This window comes from Scomber scombrus, chromosome 2 (assembly GCF_963691925.1).
Source record: "Scomber scombrus chromosome 2, fScoSco1.1, whole genome shotgun sequence".
Lineage (NCBI taxonomy): Eukaryota > Metazoa > Chordata > Actinopteri > Scombriformes > Scombridae > Scomber > Scomber scombrus.
The window spans coordinates 36,044,162-36,061,474 of record NC_084971.1 but is presented as its reverse complement, the minus strand read 5'-3'; the positions used below and the strand labels follow the sequence as shown (position 1 = coordinate 36,061,474).

The following is a 17,313-nucleotide window of genomic DNA, read 5'->3' as shown; positions in this document are numbered from 1 at the left end:
AGAAGGAGTGGCGACAGTCGGTAAACAGTCTTTTGGTGCGACGTACTGTCATTAATGCTGCGGGTTGTTTTTTTAAAAAGTCTTTCTACTGCCTGTTTTTAACTGAATGTGGCGCTGTGTTCATGTCGACACAGGACAAAAACATTGACATGTATCAGTGACAATCTTGTACGGTAGGTGAATCATTTTGCAGGCGTGCAAAATAAAGGTAGCAGCTATTCCACTTCATACATTCTCTAAGTGGTTGAACTGTAACGCTATGCTAAATATAAAACGGTCAGGACGTCCTGAACTCCTGTAAGCAAGCAGCATGAAAACAAACTCAGGTTATTCTCATCGGACTGAAGCATAATGAGCTAGCACTGAGGGACATCTCTCACTCAGGCTAAGCTAATGTCAACGCCTCAAATACAAGCTTAATGAAACAGCAAGTGGTGCATATTTAGTTAATGTAGCCCTTTAACACATTGAGAAAGCAACAGTTTGGCTTTCATTGCACAAAACGGCCGTCCTAGCTCGTCTCTCGTAGCCAGATTTGGAACTATCGTTAGCAGAGACACCTTTTTACTTCGGAGAGGCTCTTTCACGAATGACTTTCCGAGCATGAAACCACAGACCGTTGCTTTGGTTTGACGTCAGCAGCTTCATGACTCAACACTCCAACAAACACACAACGGTTCATAGTTGTAACAGTGACGTGGTGGAGACCAAACAGACCAAACACTACCTTAAAAAAACGTTTGTAGATTCTTTACTATTTTCTACTCTTCCATCATGGCTGAGGTTTTCATCAAAACAAAGTCGGCTTGTAAAGATCTTTTGCTGTGAGATGATGAGAGAGCGTAAATGTGACAAATTTTTTTCCTGCTTTTTGTATTTATGGCTGCTGTGGTTTTATTATAAGACGTTTGTTGCTGGACCAATGAACAGTGAAACCTTTCTAAATCTCAGATGCTCTGAACAGTTGAACGGATTTCACTAGACTACGCTGAAGTAAACTATTGATGTTGTTTTGCTAGTATTGTTCTCTTCTGGTGTTTTTGGTGGTGAATCTAATTCGTCTCGAGGGATCTGCTCCCAACCGGCTCAGATAATCTTACTTCTTCTCCACCATTTCACAGTTTAACAGACAATCAAGATGCTGTTTGTCTACTTCAGACATCCTGTATTTATATATTTATTTATTTTTACCAAACACCACAACTCATGTAATTAAAAGACTCCTCATCATGCATCAGATTGGATTTGAGACATCTGACTGTTTTCTGACTCTTCCACTAAAATAAATCACCGAAAAACTTTTCTTTTAACAGTTTCACAGAACCTACTTAGATCTAGCAGTTTCAAAAATGTTGAGACATGAGCTGTTTTCATGAATGAACTCCGGACAGTGTCGGGAGAATCACCTCTGGCCCTTTCACACATCTGTACAGGACATAGCAGCAGATTCTCACCTTCTGTATTTAAGTTTATGTTTTGCTTGTTCGCCTCTCAATCAATCTCCATCAATCAGACATTACACAGACTTTGTACTAAGGAGCTGGTGGGGTAAAGTCCATTAAACGTCCGACTGCTCCTCCAGATATTTCCAGAAGAACTTCAGGTTTGCGGTCCACGTATGAAAGGGGCTAACGAGGCTACGCTAACGTACTTTCACTCAAGCAAAACAAATAACACAACTACGTCCTTCCTTCTTATTTTCCACTGAAACAGACTCTGGCTACATTTCCTATGCTTGCCCTTAATAATATAACCGTACAATTATTCTGTCTCATTGCTTATGAAATGGACAAAGTGGCGAACTGCGCTGTGAAATGAGAAAATCCCTCGCTCTGCTCTACTGGAGCTATTACAGGATCATACTGGTGGTTCTGCACGTTTTATCCCATTTATTATTGATAAAAACTAAATCAGCATTTTTTAAAAACCATTCGTCATCTTTTAAGCCGATTCCTCTTCATTCTGGCAGCAGTTAGTTTCAGTTTATTTCTATGAAAATCAACTTTCAGAGACTTGACATTTCCTGCAGGGAGATAATGACAGCTAGTTTTTAGTTACCTTTATTTTTTATCTTAATACACCAGGATTTAAAACAGATAAATTCAGTTTATTCGTATGAAACCATTGCGATCAGTTAGCATGCCAGCTACAGTTATAATCAGTAAGTCACCAAGCTTCCTGATTAAAGCTGGGGCATCAGTACTTGATACCTTTAAAGTATTGACCAAACTAACTCGAAACATCTCCAGTCAAACGATACCTCAGTTATCCTTTTTGTACCCAGATCTAAAAGAAAATTAATTATCTGTACAGTGCAATGTGTGATTGGCCCACTACTGTATCAACTACAACCAGGAGGGGAGCTCCGGTCCTCTGACATGATGCCAACGCGGAAGTAACTTAAAACTGCATTCTATCAAAAGGCCACCAGGGGGGCGACCGTTTTGGTGTCAAAAGGACTTCCGTCTCTATACAAGTCAATGGAGAATTCACCAACTTCTCACTTGATTTCTAACCTCAGTAAACGTTTTCAAAATGTGTTTATGGTCTCAATCGCTAGTTTAAAGCCTTCTTCAATGCAGTATGATGTTCATTTGGGACATTTTGGCCTCCCTGATTTTATATGTGACGATAAAGCAGGGTATGCATTAGGGCGTGGCTACGTGGTGATTGACAGGTTGATTGGTTCACAGGTTCAGGAGGGCGCCTCATGCTCCTCCTGATGCCCATATAAGTAGAATCCATGTTTTTATTTTTCCCAGCATGCACCTGAAATTTTCAAGATGGCGCTGCTCAGATCCGATACTATTGGCCTCCGAGCAGCAGTCCACAAACCAATGGGTGACGTCACGGATGTTACGTCCATTATATATACAGTCTATGGTTACAACCCATACACTCTGTTTTATAACCACAGACTGCATGGAAACACTTTCAAAATGTGTTTATATAAAAACCATTGGGATGGGGAGCAGTGGCGGCATTTTACGTAACTAAATGCTTCCATTCACATGACGGGTATCTGTTGGTATTGGTATCAATTTAAGAGTACTGGTATTGTAAAAAGCTGTATTCCATCTCCACCTATTTCACATTCATGAGCAAATGTCACTTCATGGTGTGACTGCTGATTTATCATGTTGTCCACCAACGTGATGGTGAGTTCAAGAACACTTCAAGTCTCTGCAGGCTGATTTATGAGAATGGTCATAAAACATGTGAACTACCAGTATGTCCCTTTTAAATAAGTCTTTTCTTTTCAACATCCCACATTTCACTTATTGCATCTACAAGTATGTTTTGCATCCATATATCGAGACTCTCGGCCCGGCCTGATCCATCTCTCTCCGGTCTAACTCTAGTGATAAAGTGCAACAGTGAAGTCCAGCAGTAAGAAAACAGTGATGGAAAGGAAGCACGATGTCACAGTCACACTGCAAATTAGAGTTCAATACACAAAAAATGAAGCTCAGAGTTCTTCTGGTCACACTGTTTAGATGACACATCGAGTCAGCTGAATAACTCTTCATCACCTCTGCTGGCTCAGTCATTAAAAAAAACCCAATAAACATCTGTTCAGAGAATAATGAACAACCAACCAACACCACAGCCTAAATATACGATCTGAGGCGGTTATCTCACTGCGTCTCCACCACCTGAACAAACATTAACAAAACTGACTGACCGCAGTTTAAAAAGACAACTGTGAATGAAACAGGATCAACTTCGTCCTCTGGAAGACCTTTTAGATTCAACTCAAAAACAAACAGCCAAACATGGACCAATGCCGGTTTGACTACGAGACACTAAAGACCAGCTGTGGTTCGTAAACGTACTTCTAGGCCTGTTATCTGAACATCGTGACTTAATTATCTAATTACCTCGAAACACATAACAGGAAGGACGGGAAGTCCTGATCAATACTAACTCTACTCTGATATCTATAGATGACACAATGATTGAATACTGATCTCGCTGATATTTGATTATAAACTAAAGTATTGAACAAAGTTTGATGTGATGATGGCGCTGGAGGAAAAGTCACAAACGTTATTACATTTCACCCTGAGGGGAAACATGATGGGGGAATCAGATTTCATGAAAATCCAGGCGGGGAGTTCTGGTCCTCTGAGATGAGGCCAACGAGGAAGTAACTTAAAACTGCATTCTATCAAAAGGCCACCAGGGGGCGACCGTTTTGGTGTCAAAAGGACTTCCGTCTCTATACAAGTCAATGGAGAATTCACCAACTTCTCACTTGATTTCTAACCTCAGTAAACGCTTTTCAAAATGTGTTTATGGTCTCAATCGCTAGTTTAAAGCCTTCTTCAATGCAGTATGATGTTCATTTGGGACATTTTGGCCTCCCTGATTTTATATGTGACGATAAAGCAGGGTATGCGTTAGGGCGTGGCTACGTGGTGATTGACAGGTTGATTGGTTCCCAGGTTCAGGAGGGCGCCTCATGCTCCTCCTGATGCCCATATAAGTAGAATCCATGTTTTTATTTTTCCCAGCATGCACCGGAAATTTTCAAGATGGCGCTGCTCAGATCCGATACTATTGGCCTCCGAGCAGCAGTCCACAAACCAATGGCTGACGTCATGGATGTTACGTCCATTTCTTCTATACAGTCTATGTGAAAATCGATCCAATAGTTAGTGGAGATATTTCACTAAAAAACAGAAATGTGAACCTCACGGTGGCGCTAGAGTAAATAATTGAGGGAACATTAATATGTAGATAATTTGGTGCCAATCCTTTCAGTAGATGTGAACTTTGACCTGCAGGTGGCGCTAGGGGGTAAAAAAATCAGAAGATAAAAGTCATGAGGATTCATTCTCCATAGACCAAGAATATCTGAACCAAATTTCATGAAAATGAATCTGAAAGTTGTTGAGATATTTTAATCTGGACTAAGAAGGTGCACCAGCCATCGACAGAAAACGTATGTTGAGAAAATGAGAAAATAAAGTCACAATCTTCAGATAAAGAACCTAAATCGATTATTATGAACCACAGCTGCTCTCAACTTCATTAGAAACATTCTCCATTTTTAGTTTTTATCAAACAAGAGAAGCAACAAGTGCACGAAAAAAGTGACACAAGGACCAAAATAAAAAAGTCATGAATACTGAACCACTCTGTAAACTCCCCTCTAAGTGTGGTCGGTCCTTAACTGCTCACTACGATAACAGTTCTGGGAATAAATTAAATTAGAAATTAGCAATTGCTACATTCAGCGAAATCAGAGGTTTTTCTTTCTTTTTTTTTTGGTGATGTATGTGAGATTTTTTTTATTTTGTTAAAAGTTGAATATTATTTATTGTCAATTTGCTTTCTGTTTTTTTCTCCCAGTGCCAGGTAAGTTTTTAACTATAGTTTTTTTTTAAAGATATATGAATAATACATAAGAAATACATATTGTGATTTCTGTGATATTTTTGGATTGTTTTGTATCTGAAAGTTTTATTAATTTGTTTTATGATAATTTGTGTCCTGAAATGGTTTGGTCTGCTTTCATTTTTTATTTTTTTGTTGGTTTTTTTGTTTGTTTTTTTTAATGTAAAAACATTTGCACTTCCGGGCCTCCGTACATCTGCCCGGTGAGTCAGCACAGTAACAGTTTTTTTTTTTTTCTTTTTAAATTTATTGATCAGTTATCATCATCATCATCATCGCACCTCGACGAGACGTTCAGGGTCACTCGTTTTGTGTCGGTGAAGACGTGAAAAGCGGTGTCGGTGTATTGCTCGGTGGACGGTGGATGATGTGGGAGGGGGAGGGGCATGGGGGGGAAGGGGGGGGGGGGTCGCCGACTCGAATGTCTCGGTGCAAAAAAACTTGATCGCCGGGGACGACCTGCATTCCTCGACGATCTCGCTCCTTCATTTTTAGCAGAAAATAAATAAATAAATAGAATAAAAAGAAATAAAAACGCACAAACACTGTAAAGCTTAACAGTCTGTTAGCAGTCCCACTCTGTTTCTAGTTCCCTCTTCCCAGTTTCACCAGTTTCCACCCAGTTTGTGGCGTGTGCAACATCATCAGGTTTGCAGAGAGGCTTTTTTTTTTTCTTTAACAGTTTATTGCATGGAAAATATTCCCCGTCGTGTCGTCAGCACTTTTTCTCCTCCTCCTCCTCTTCTTCCTCTTCCTCTTCTTCCTCTTCTTCTGTTCCTCTGCACAAAAAAGTGGTTGGTAGAGCTACGTGTGTGTGTGTGTGTGTGTGTGTGTGTGTGTGTGTGTGTGTGTGTGTGTGTGTGTGTTACTGTACGTTTTTTCACCAGCACATCAGTGTTGCTGTGTGCCAGTAATATGGCTTGTTGTGTTAAATGTGTGTGTGGTTATTATCCGGCTCTCATAGTGTCTCATGTATGTGTGTATATATGCAGAACCAGCCACCAGGGGGCCAAAACCATTAATATGCATTTAATACTACTGATTTTAACATAAAACCGATTTGTTCATATTCATATATTTTGTTATTTATGGATAAATGAGGTGTTTAGTGTCCATGTGGTTTAGTTTAAATTTAAAGGGTTAAAATGTAAAAATAAACGTATGAATAACTTCACACATTCTTTTTTTGTGGACCCAGCATCAAATTTCTGCTTTTAATCCATTTAGAGAGAATATATTAGAGGATTATGGCAAAAATGTCTAAGTGGTGTAACCATAAAAACTTTGTACCAAATAATTCAACTTGCTTAAAAACAGTAAATTATCAATAAAACACCATATCAACTAGTTTGGCATGATCTTACATTATAACTTTATATTAAATAAAGGTAATGGAATACAATTGTTCTAAATATTACATTTACTCTGGTTACCATGGAGATCAGGAACCTGCTTTCTTCCTCCTTTATCTTTCTTTCTCTCTAGGTGATAAAATATGTAATATGTATCATTCTTTTGTGGTTACACCATTTGACATTTTCAGGAGCATTCAGTCTTACTTTTGGTAAAAAATGGTGCAAATGTCATTTCAAATGATATAAAACCAACAAAAATACTAAATGTACATTTTAACAAACCTGATGCTGCTTTTAAAACTAGTTTAACTGATTTATGAATTCATCATCTTACCAACATTTATTTATCACCTTTATATATTTTCAATATGAATGAAAAATGCTGCTCAGTAAATCAGCTGTTTTTCAGTCTTTGGGAACTTTTATCATTTTATTTTACATTTTAATGACTGAAAACAGAAACTAAAATGATTTAATTGATAATAAATAATTGATAATTGTCAATTGATGCTTTTATTGATCCACAGTGTGCAGCAGTGTTCGTACAGGTCATATATGTTGGGGGGAGGGGGGGGGGGGGGGCAAGTTCGGCCCCGGGCCCTGAGAAGGCTTTGACTGGCTGTGCATATACATGTGATTAAAGTGTGTGTGATGTATCATTATACTTCACATAACATACACACTACCACGTATATTACATGTATGTGTGTGTGTGTGTGTGTTTGTGTGTGTGTGTGTGTGTGTGTGTGTGTGTTCTGAGTCCGTCTCTCAGTCCTCTCAGCTGTTCTTGCTCATCATCTTGGCTAACAACTGCTGCAGCTGCGTCCGCGACGCGCTCAGGACCGAGTGTCTGCTCCGCGGGCTGCCGGGCGTCGGCAGAACGGCGCCGTGCCTTCGCCGCGTGGAGTTGGCGGTGGCGGTGAGGTGGGCGGGGCTGCTCTCGGCCGAGCGGCTCCTCTGGATGAAGCTGCCTGCTCCGTGGGGATAATGCTCCGTCTCCAGGGTGGAGGAGGAGAAGACGTAGGAGGCCAGCCTCCTAAGCTGATTGGGCCGCGGTTGGTGCCTGTCCTCGTCCAGCTGCGAACAGACCAATCAGAGAGAGGGAGAGGAGGTTAACGAGCGGAAACACACTCTTTGTTAAATATTAATCAATGTGTTGTCCTACGGCTACGTCCCAACACTCTGATTTCACTTCCTGCCCTCGTCTCCGTCCCCTCCCTCACCGACTCACTCGGGCGTTAGACAGGAGAGAGCTGATTGGTGCTCTCGCCTGTCTAAAGCCGTCAGCTGATTGGTTCAAGGTGGAAAGGAGGCGGGAGGTGGGAGGAGCCTGGGAAGAGAAGCTGAGGGAGTGTTGGTGGTAAATCTGGCGCTCTGACTACAGTTACAGCTGTTAGCTACTATAGTTAGAAGCTATGAAAGTTGAGCTGATACACTGTTAGCTGTGTGAGTCGCCAGATTGGTCAGACTAGCTGGAAAAATGGCGTTGAAATATTGACAATATATTTTCCCCCAAAAAACAAAGAAGCCCCCTTTTTTTAAAAAGAAATGAACACAAAGTCACCAGCACGAGCACTTGCACATATCTCACTAGTCTACAACAACAGTCTGAGCCTTTCACAACTGACAGTTTGAGCTTTTTTTGATTTCAGAAGGAAAAAATTACCAGTGTGGAGATGCAAAAAAATAAAAAAAAGTAAAGAAAAGAAACGGGGAACACAAAAAAGAGATGGAGTCAACAAGCACACGAAACACAGACACACAACGGAGGAAAAAAAAAAAAAAAAGGGAGGAAATATGGCTGAACAGAAGAAGAAGAGGAGGAACAGAAACTGAGTGAGAGAACAGAGGTAAAGGACTATTCCTAAACTGTGCTTACCCCGAAACATCACTTTATTTCTTCTCGTGTTGTCCCAATGGCACCCTCGCTCTTTTCTCTGTCTCCTCAGGTGAGTCAAACTCGACATACTGTGTACTTTTAAAGCGATAGGTTGGGGGCAAAGGCATCAGTAGTTATGTGGAGTTGGAGGAGGAGGAGGAGGGGGGGAGAATTGGAGAGGAATAAAAAATAAAAAAGAGAATGGCAGTCCTCGATGGCTGGCGGCGGAGAGCTCGCTCTGAGTCTGAGCGGCACCGAAAATAAAAAGAAGATCGAAGCTAAAAAATACGACTAAAATCGGCCTTAACGTCAGCTGGTGAACGATAACGACGTTACGCTGCAGATAAAGTGAAATATTAGTGTTAGCCTTCCCGTTAAAAGCAGCAGCAGCCACGTACGGAGGACCAAACCTGACTTATAATAGTGAGTAAATTAAATGAGTGCATGAATAAATAAAATGGTCACACAAATGTTGAATTTAAAAGCATAAATGAATTTTAAACAAAAGAGAGAAGAAAAAAAAAGGAAAATAAAGAAATTAAGGAATGAATCAATAAAATCAGGTCACCACACCCATGAGGAGGAAAATCCTGCTGTAGGAAAAAAAACCTCTAAAATATAAAACATAAATGTGGAATTAATTTATTCCACTTTCATCTTCCCACAATAAACCTGTTGTGTATATTCAGACACAAAGATGAATCCCCTCCTAAACCTTTCTCTCTCTCTTTAGCGCCACCATTAGGATTAAATAAAAAAACAAAAAGAATCTTAAGTAAATTTTTACAAGAAAAACACAAACACACGACAAGATTTCAAACTGTAATGTTTTAGAAGCAGAGTCAAAGTTTCTGGCACAACTTATCAACCTTATTGTGAGTAAAAAAGTAATAAAGTAAAAGCTTCAGAAACACTTTGTAGTATAGAACAACTTTATCAGGGTCGTATATATGTTTAACCCTTCGTAGGTCTGATCCACCGTTTGGTAGAGGTTCACTTTGTGTCAAAACCAAAATCTATTGAACCCATTTAACTTTTAGGTCAATCTTCAGCACTTGTATGAGCTATGTAAAGCACAGACAGACCATCAGGTTGTGTTATGGTTGCTATAGATACAGGTTGTGTTATGGTTGCTATAGATTTCGTCCGTATTTCTGCACGTTTCCATAAAGCTTACGGATACGGGCCAAACGGAGCAGTACCACCGGAAACCATGGGGGGGCAGTGTTGCTATCACTACTTGATACGTAGCTCTAGTGAGACACGAAGAAGAAATAATAATGGCGGCAAAACATATCGTTTTTGTCTTTTATGCAAGAGGGACATTATCAATATCTCCTCCACAGTGGCCATGTTTGTTTTTGAAGTATGTGAGCTGTGACGGTAACATCGTTTGAAAAGGACGGATACATTTTCGTAAGACGTTATGTTGTAAAGAAAAACGTGTTGTCTGAAAGTGTCGGCGGTCATAGAGCGACAAGACGCAATAATAATTTAAAAAATAAGGATAACAGCGCTTGTTTTCAGACTCCTGGAAGATGTTCATGAGGTTGCACTCGTTAAAAGTGAAATAATGACAGCAGAGAGAGAAGTTCAAACTGCTGTAGGGTCGGTCTCCCAAATCCAATGTTGGAGAAGGGAGGTCTGAGATGATTTCAGTCTCTATTCGACCATCTTATTAAACATTGCAGATGTTTTTGACCTTTCAAAGCAGGAAAAGCACAACTTTGAAAAATAACCAATCACCATCAAGCCTTAAAGTACCTTAAAATGCCTCCAACTGACTCCCATTCAAAAAACCTCAACTTCTCTTTAGAAACACAGTCAGCCATTGTTTTCATTGAGTCATTCTGGTCTCAATCTCTAGCTTCAGGTCCTCTAATAAGTGCGCTTGTGGTCATTTAGGAATTTATTGCTCTGTTAATAAGATTTGAAGACTTATAGTAGTTTTGATATCTGCTGTGTGGGTATTGATTGACAGTTTTGCTCCAGGACTCTCACTGAGTCGGACTATTGGTGCAATATTTCTCTAAATTTAATGGGACTTGATTTTAACACCTGCTCTGTGCGGGACAAGGTGGCGGGACATTTCCAAAGTGTGAAAGGAAACAGCCTACACTCCTTATCCGAAAGGTCCTGGCTCCAAACGGAAAAGATGGCTTCAAACCGGCTCCAATGAAACTAGGCATTGATGGCGGTAATATTAATATAGCACTGGAGCCAACACCTTAATGTTACACAACAATTATTGGTGTTTTCCTGCTTCGACAAGTCAAAGTATCGGCTGTGAAAATGGTCTGTTGCATACCCTGCTTTATCGTCAAATATAAAATCAGGGAGGCCAAAGTGTCCCAAATGAACATCATACTGCATTGAAGAAGGCTTTAAACTAGCGATTGAGACCATAAACACATTTTGAAAACGTTTACTGAGGTTAGAAATCAAGTGAGAAGTTGGTGAATTCTCCATTGACTTGTATAGAGACGGAAGTCCTTTTGACACCAAAACGGTCGCCCCCTGGTGGCCTTTTGATAGAATGCAGTTTTAAGTTACTTCCGCGTTGGCCTCATTGCAGAGGACCGGAACTCCCTGCCTGGTTAAAACATTAAATTGAATGTTCAAAATGACAGAAAGTTGTTTGTTTTTTTTATTCATTCACTCAGTCACAATTTTCCCCCCAATAAGTCACCTTTGGTCCTCCATAAGACGCTTTTATCATTTAGAGCAAAATTACGTTCATTTTTTTTTACCATTGAGTGTTTTATTCTGAATTTAGCCTTAAAACCAGATGTTGTTTATTTATATATTTATTGTTATTACCTTTAGGTTTAATTTGTCAGAACATTGTCTTATAGAACAAGTTTGTTTTTCTGTTGTTATCTGAGAAAATGATTTAAACTGAAAGTTAGATGAACATCAGAAGACTTCATATGTATGTTTTTTTAGTTTTTTGATGAGTTTTATGAGTTTGTGTTGTTTGTGGCTGAGTGAAGATACTGTTTGGATACATGATAAACCACATTATGTTTCTGGTTTCATATTTTAAAACACAGTTAGTCAGAGCACAGTTACTCTTTTCCCATTTAATGCTAATATCTTTGAGTAAATCTGTATCTTTGACTGAGACGAAACTTATTATGTCTTCTAAACGTTCCTCCCATTTCACCTGAACTCAACTTCTTTCCAAAGACCTGAGATCAAACATCAACCAGTGTAAATGTGATAAAAAACTAATTGATAAAAACAGACATTTGTAGCATTGTTACAGGCTGGTTGTCACTTTACAATCATTCAAACCTTTGATGAAAATTCAGCTGACGAACAAAAAACTGTTCAACAACAAACTATGAACCAACTCGTCATTCAGGACTGTTGTGATGACTCTAAAAGACTTTTTCAACTTCTTTCAGCACTCAACAGAAATTAGATTTTTTTGTTTAAAAGTTGCCACCACATTAATATTTAGCCATGAACACTTAAACCTCCTTTATATTCTTTTATGTTAAAGCTTTCATTTATAAATCACCACAAAGGGAAACACAGAGAAGATGCTAACGAGACGAACACGTCAGTTTTTGGACAATTCTGCTTAAAAAATTGAAATGAATTACATCCAATGCCAATGTTTTTAAAACCTCTCGCTTTCCTACAACATCTGTGAACAGCAGCTGTGTTACAGTTAATGAAAAACTGAAAGTAAAACATTAACTCTGATTTCCTGCGTTAATGTCGGACTCGACTTTCGACGATGAACGTTGGCAATGGACGTAAATCACAAGGTGCAGATTCATCCGTTCACTGTGTTTTAAAGCTGGTTTATCAACATTAATTTACACTCTTTAACCATAAAACACACATCTTAAACATTAAAAGTGTGTGTGTGTGTGTGTGTGTGTGTGTGTGTGTGTGTGTGTGTTCAGTGTAACAGCAGCAGTCATTCAGAGAACCCAGCAGCAGCAGCAGAGATGAGAACATCGTCAGCATATAACGACATCGTGGCTGCAGCTGCTGTTTCTCACTCAGAAGTTTAAAAAAAAGATCCAAACTCCAAAAAAATCATATGAATCAAAGAGATGAGAAAGATTTCAACTCTGCTGCGACGACGGAGAGAAGACGGCAGAAACGTTCAGACAGCCGGACGATAAATAACAAGTCACAGGCAGTCAGAGAATTATTAAATATTATTAAATATCTTTAACCCTGTAACACCAGGTGAATGATGTATGATCCATGCAACCTGATCTCACAGAAATACGTCACAGGGACACGACCCCTGTTAACACTGAATTCCCTGATGGGGACAAGCAATGTGTCAAATTTACGTGTCCCCATCACAAAATTCAGTGTTAAGAAGTCGTGCCCCTGTCATGTATTTCTGAGAGATCAGGCTCGATCCATGACTTCTAGAGAGCTATACATCATTTTTGGAGTATTTTTGTCTTTCTTTGTAGTATTTGTAGTTACCGATACTTCAATAGGAAGAGTTACTGGATTGATTAAATATTTTGTCGTTTATTTTATAGTAAATTCCTGTTGAAAATGTGTGTATCAGATGAGATACAGCAGGTATAGAAGCTCATTTATCAGTTAATCATTCAATTTATTTTTGTTATTTGTTATTTTACACTTCAGGTCTTTAACTATCTTCTTTCTGTTGTGAAATATTCGTCAATACTAATAAATAATTCATGAGTAATAACATTGTGTTCAGTATCTTCTGTTAAAGACCTGAGCATGAAATGAAGCATTTTAATGTAAATATATTCCTGCATTAAACATTATTATCTGCACTGTTTGACCTAATCACGTCTGATCGATATGAGTTTATTGAAACATGAAACCAGTCAGCGGAGGTCTGAGCTGCCTGTGACGTCCATCCGGCTGCAGGAGTCTGCTGCAGGAGTCTGTCTGTCCGTCATCACATCATTCATCATCATTAAAGGACGAGTCCAGCATGAATTCAACTGTTTCACTCACTAAATGTCTGCAAATCATCAAACTCTGTGTGTGCAACATCTGAATATATTCAAAAGCTCAAATACTGAAAGCTGAGATTGAGTTCTTGATCAGATTCTCAGTGTTTTACTTCTAATATATCTATTATACTACTAATAATCAGGTTTAAAAGCCTCCTTCACATTACCAGGAATAAACTTAAGGTGTAAAAATGATGAAATCTTTATTTATTCATCACTTTGTTCACTGAAAACTTGCTCAGACAGAGACTGAAGCTAATTTCTACTTTCACTGTGACTGTTTGTGTTTATTTGCAGCAGTTCTTCCTCTCGTCTCTGTAACAGAAACCCAAAAGCTAAAGCAGTTAATGTCTGCTCTCTGACTTTATGTTTTATGGAGAAGAAGTCCGGTTGTCATTGGCAACGAGACGAGAGGCTTCATCAGCATCACAGAGCAGATGTCATCATCAACTTCTCCCATGTATATTATATATTATTTGTCCCTCAGGCTGATTTTAACCTTTTAATCTGTTTATTGTCTGTAGAAGTTTCTGATTGTACTTTAGTTTTTCTTTTTCTTTCTGCTCTTAATGAAAAAAACATCTTGATTATCTGATTAAAAACTTATAATTTGCTTCACGCTCTGTCTGAACACAGTAACAGCCGTCTAATTTAAACATGTTTACTATAAAATACTGGAGTTAGTGTATCAGACATCTCCAGCAGGTCTGAAACCTTTAAACCTTAAGATCCAGGTTTCTTTCAACTCTGAACTCTACGTCTGATCAGTAAACATGACAGAAACCAGGAGAGGAAATGAGCCAACATGCTGGATTTGTCCTTTAGGCGGCGCGTTAGCGAGCAGGTGACGCTCACCTGTCCGCTAATGCGCCCTGAGAGAGCCGGGCTCTCCTCTGATTGGCTGGCCGGGTCTCTTACCGGTCTCTGAGGTCCGGTGGGGTCCGACTCTCTCCGGCGGGGGCGTCCCGACGGCAGCGAGTGACATGGCGACTGGGCGGGGCTCCCTCCGCTCCTCCTCGACGCCTCCTCCTCCGTTAGCGTTAGCATCCCGCGGCTGCTGTCTCTATTGTGAGTCTTTGGACGAACGACCAGCTCGCCGCCTGCAGAGAGAACAGAGAGATGAGACTGACGATTTAATTCACTGCTTTCATTATAAACTTTTATGAGTCACTGAGCTGTGTAGTCTAGTATTCAGGTTCATTAACAGCTACTTTCAGCCACTAGGAGGAGCTCTAAGCTTCTTGTGTTAAAGTAGAACATGAAACACAGAGTGAATTTTTCATAGACTGCATATAAGAAATTTCTTATTTTCATAGCTTTTTATTGCGTGGCCATTATTATTTTTACTCATGTTTTATGTCTTTTAATTTATTTTTGTATTTTATATGTAATTTTGGGCCTCATGTGAGCTGTTATGTCTCTTATTTATTCTTCTGTACAGCACTTTGGTTAACTTTGGTTGTGTTAAAGTGCTTAACAAATAAAGTTGGATTGGATGAGTCATTAAAACTGAATAACCGAATAATCGTTTGTGGGGACGAACATCGACCTCCATGATGTCTTGCTGCATTGAGTCACTGAGCGGTGTAGTCTAGTATTCAGGTTCACTCGGCTACTTTGACTCGGTAGTAAGTTATCCTGCTAGCTAGCTGACTGGAGGGAACATGATGGTAGTAAGTTAGCCTGCTAGCTAGCTGACTGGAGGGAACATGATGGTAGTAAGTTAGCCTGCTAGCTAGCTGACTGGAGGGAACATGATGCAGACGAAGACACACAAAAGTCCAGCGTGGTTTAAAAAAGTGGACTACGTGCATTTGCCATACATTCTGTAATACGGGCGCACTTGTTGGTGCGGCTGGTTTGACCACGAAAAGACGAACGACGGCTCACTTGACCGCAGTCATGGTAGCATGCTATTCTTCTCATCTGACTTGTGTTTGTTCTTGTCTCCTTCTTCTGTCGCTTTACTGGCATCATGCTCTCCTACTCTTGCTTTGTCACAGCATTGGTGGAGCAGTCTGTCAATCTTGTGTGGTCCGACATGTCATTGGACTATAAGCTTACTTCAGCAACCAATAGGCTGAAAAGGTTCACACCAAATCCCGCCTCCACTTTTCAGAGTTTCAAATCTTTTTTTCAGAGTTTCAGATCTTTTTTTCAGTTTCAAAACTTCTTTCAGAGTTTCTAATGTTTTTTTCAGAGTTTTTTTCAGATCACCATTTACAAGGTTTCAAAAATGGATAACAAAATTATACTGTGGGAGAACAGTACCAAATTTGAAACTCTGAAAATGTGTGGTTAAAACACTGTAAAAACAGTGCGTAGTAAACAAAGAAAAGTTGCAGAGATTTGAAATGAAAATTAAAATACAAAATAATGTTTTCAGAGATTTGAATTTTTTTTTCAGTCTATCAAAACACTATATACACCTTCAAAACTTAGTTCCAAAGTTTCAAATCTTTTGTACGCTTTCAAACATGGAGTCTTTCTTTCAGTTTCGCGTCATGGCAGCGTCTTGGCTCCATAGTATAACTCTCATCATGATCAATTCAAACGTGTCATATCGTCACTTTCAGCTTCACTCCTGATTAAACTGCTTTCCTCTCTCAGGATCTCCTACCTGCCGCCCGGAGCCTCCTCCTCTCCTCCTGCTCCTCCAGGGGACGGAGCTCCTCGGGCTCCTCATCCGTGGTCCCCGACGTGGTTGGCTGGAAGTCTCGTAGCTCCGCCTCCTTGTCGATGATCACCCACTCCTTGCTGTCGAAGTCCTCCTCCTCGGCCAGCGGGACGGAGCGGATGAAGGCGTTGCTGTGCGCCTCCTGGTCGACGGACGCCGCCGACACCTCCTGGCGGCCGCTGATCTGGCGGTCGCCACGGCAACCGGGGTCGACGGACAGCATCTGGGCCGGCTGGGAGGAGTAGACGTGACGGGACGGCGAGCCAAGGATGTCCATCCGAGACCTGGAGAGGAGCGAGACTCGATCAATCAAACATACTGACAAGAAATATTACTTAAAAACCCTTCTTAAGTCTGATCAACCGTTTGGTAGAGCTCACTTTGTGTCAAAAAGTGAATCTATTGATACAGACAGACCATCCTTCCTTCCTTCCTTCCTTCCTTCCTACCATCTTTCCTTACATCCTTCCTTCCCTCCTTCCTTCCTTCCTTCCTTCCTACCATATTTCCTTCCCTCCCTCCTTCCTTCCTTCCTTCCTTCATTCCTTCCTACCATCTTTCCTTTCCTTCCTTCCTTCCTTTCTTCCTTCCTTCCTATGATCCTTCCTTCCTTCCTTCCTTCTTCCTACCTTCCATCCTTCTTTCCTTCCCTCCTTCCTTCCTTCCTACCATCTTTCCTTCCTTCCATCCTTCCTTCCCTCCTTCCTTCCCTCCTTCATTCCTTCCTTCCTTTCTTCCTTCCTACCATCCTTCCTTCCTTGCCTCCCTCCTTCCTACCTTCCTTCCTTACTTCCTACAGGTTGTGCTAGTGTATAAACGAAGAATAACACAAATCTCACCTTTGTCCGTAGGCGTCGGCTCGACCCTCGGCGGCAGACAAGCGGTCAGATTCGGGGCTGTTAACTCTGCGATATCGTAAAGAGCGAGCCTGACCGTTCGGTGACTCCGGGGCTCGAACCGGCGACGGCGGACACGCTGCCCGACCCGACTCCTCCTCCTGAGCCGCCTGAGGACAGACAGGAA

The 17,313-nt window shown here is 40.5% G+C and overlaps 1 protein-coding gene across 1 annotated transcript in view; it reads right to left on the bottom strand.

The window, feature by feature from the left end:
- The window catches only part of ttbk1a (tau tubulin kinase 1a), a 40,508-nt gene that overhangs the window by 5,160 nt on the left and 18,035 nt on the right, over window positions 1-17,313 (bottom strand). The window contains exons 11-13 of the mRNA XM_062438461.1: window positions 17,130-17,296; window positions 16,234-16,574; window positions 14,532-14,713 (exon numbers count right to left, since the gene is read on the bottom strand). Of these exons, the coding sequence (XP_062294445.1) occupies window positions 14,532-14,713; window positions 16,234-16,574; window positions 17,130-17,296 (690 nt within the window). The remainder of the gene's footprint in view (window positions 1-14,531; window positions 14,714-16,233; window positions 16,575-17,129; window positions 17,297-17,313) is intronic.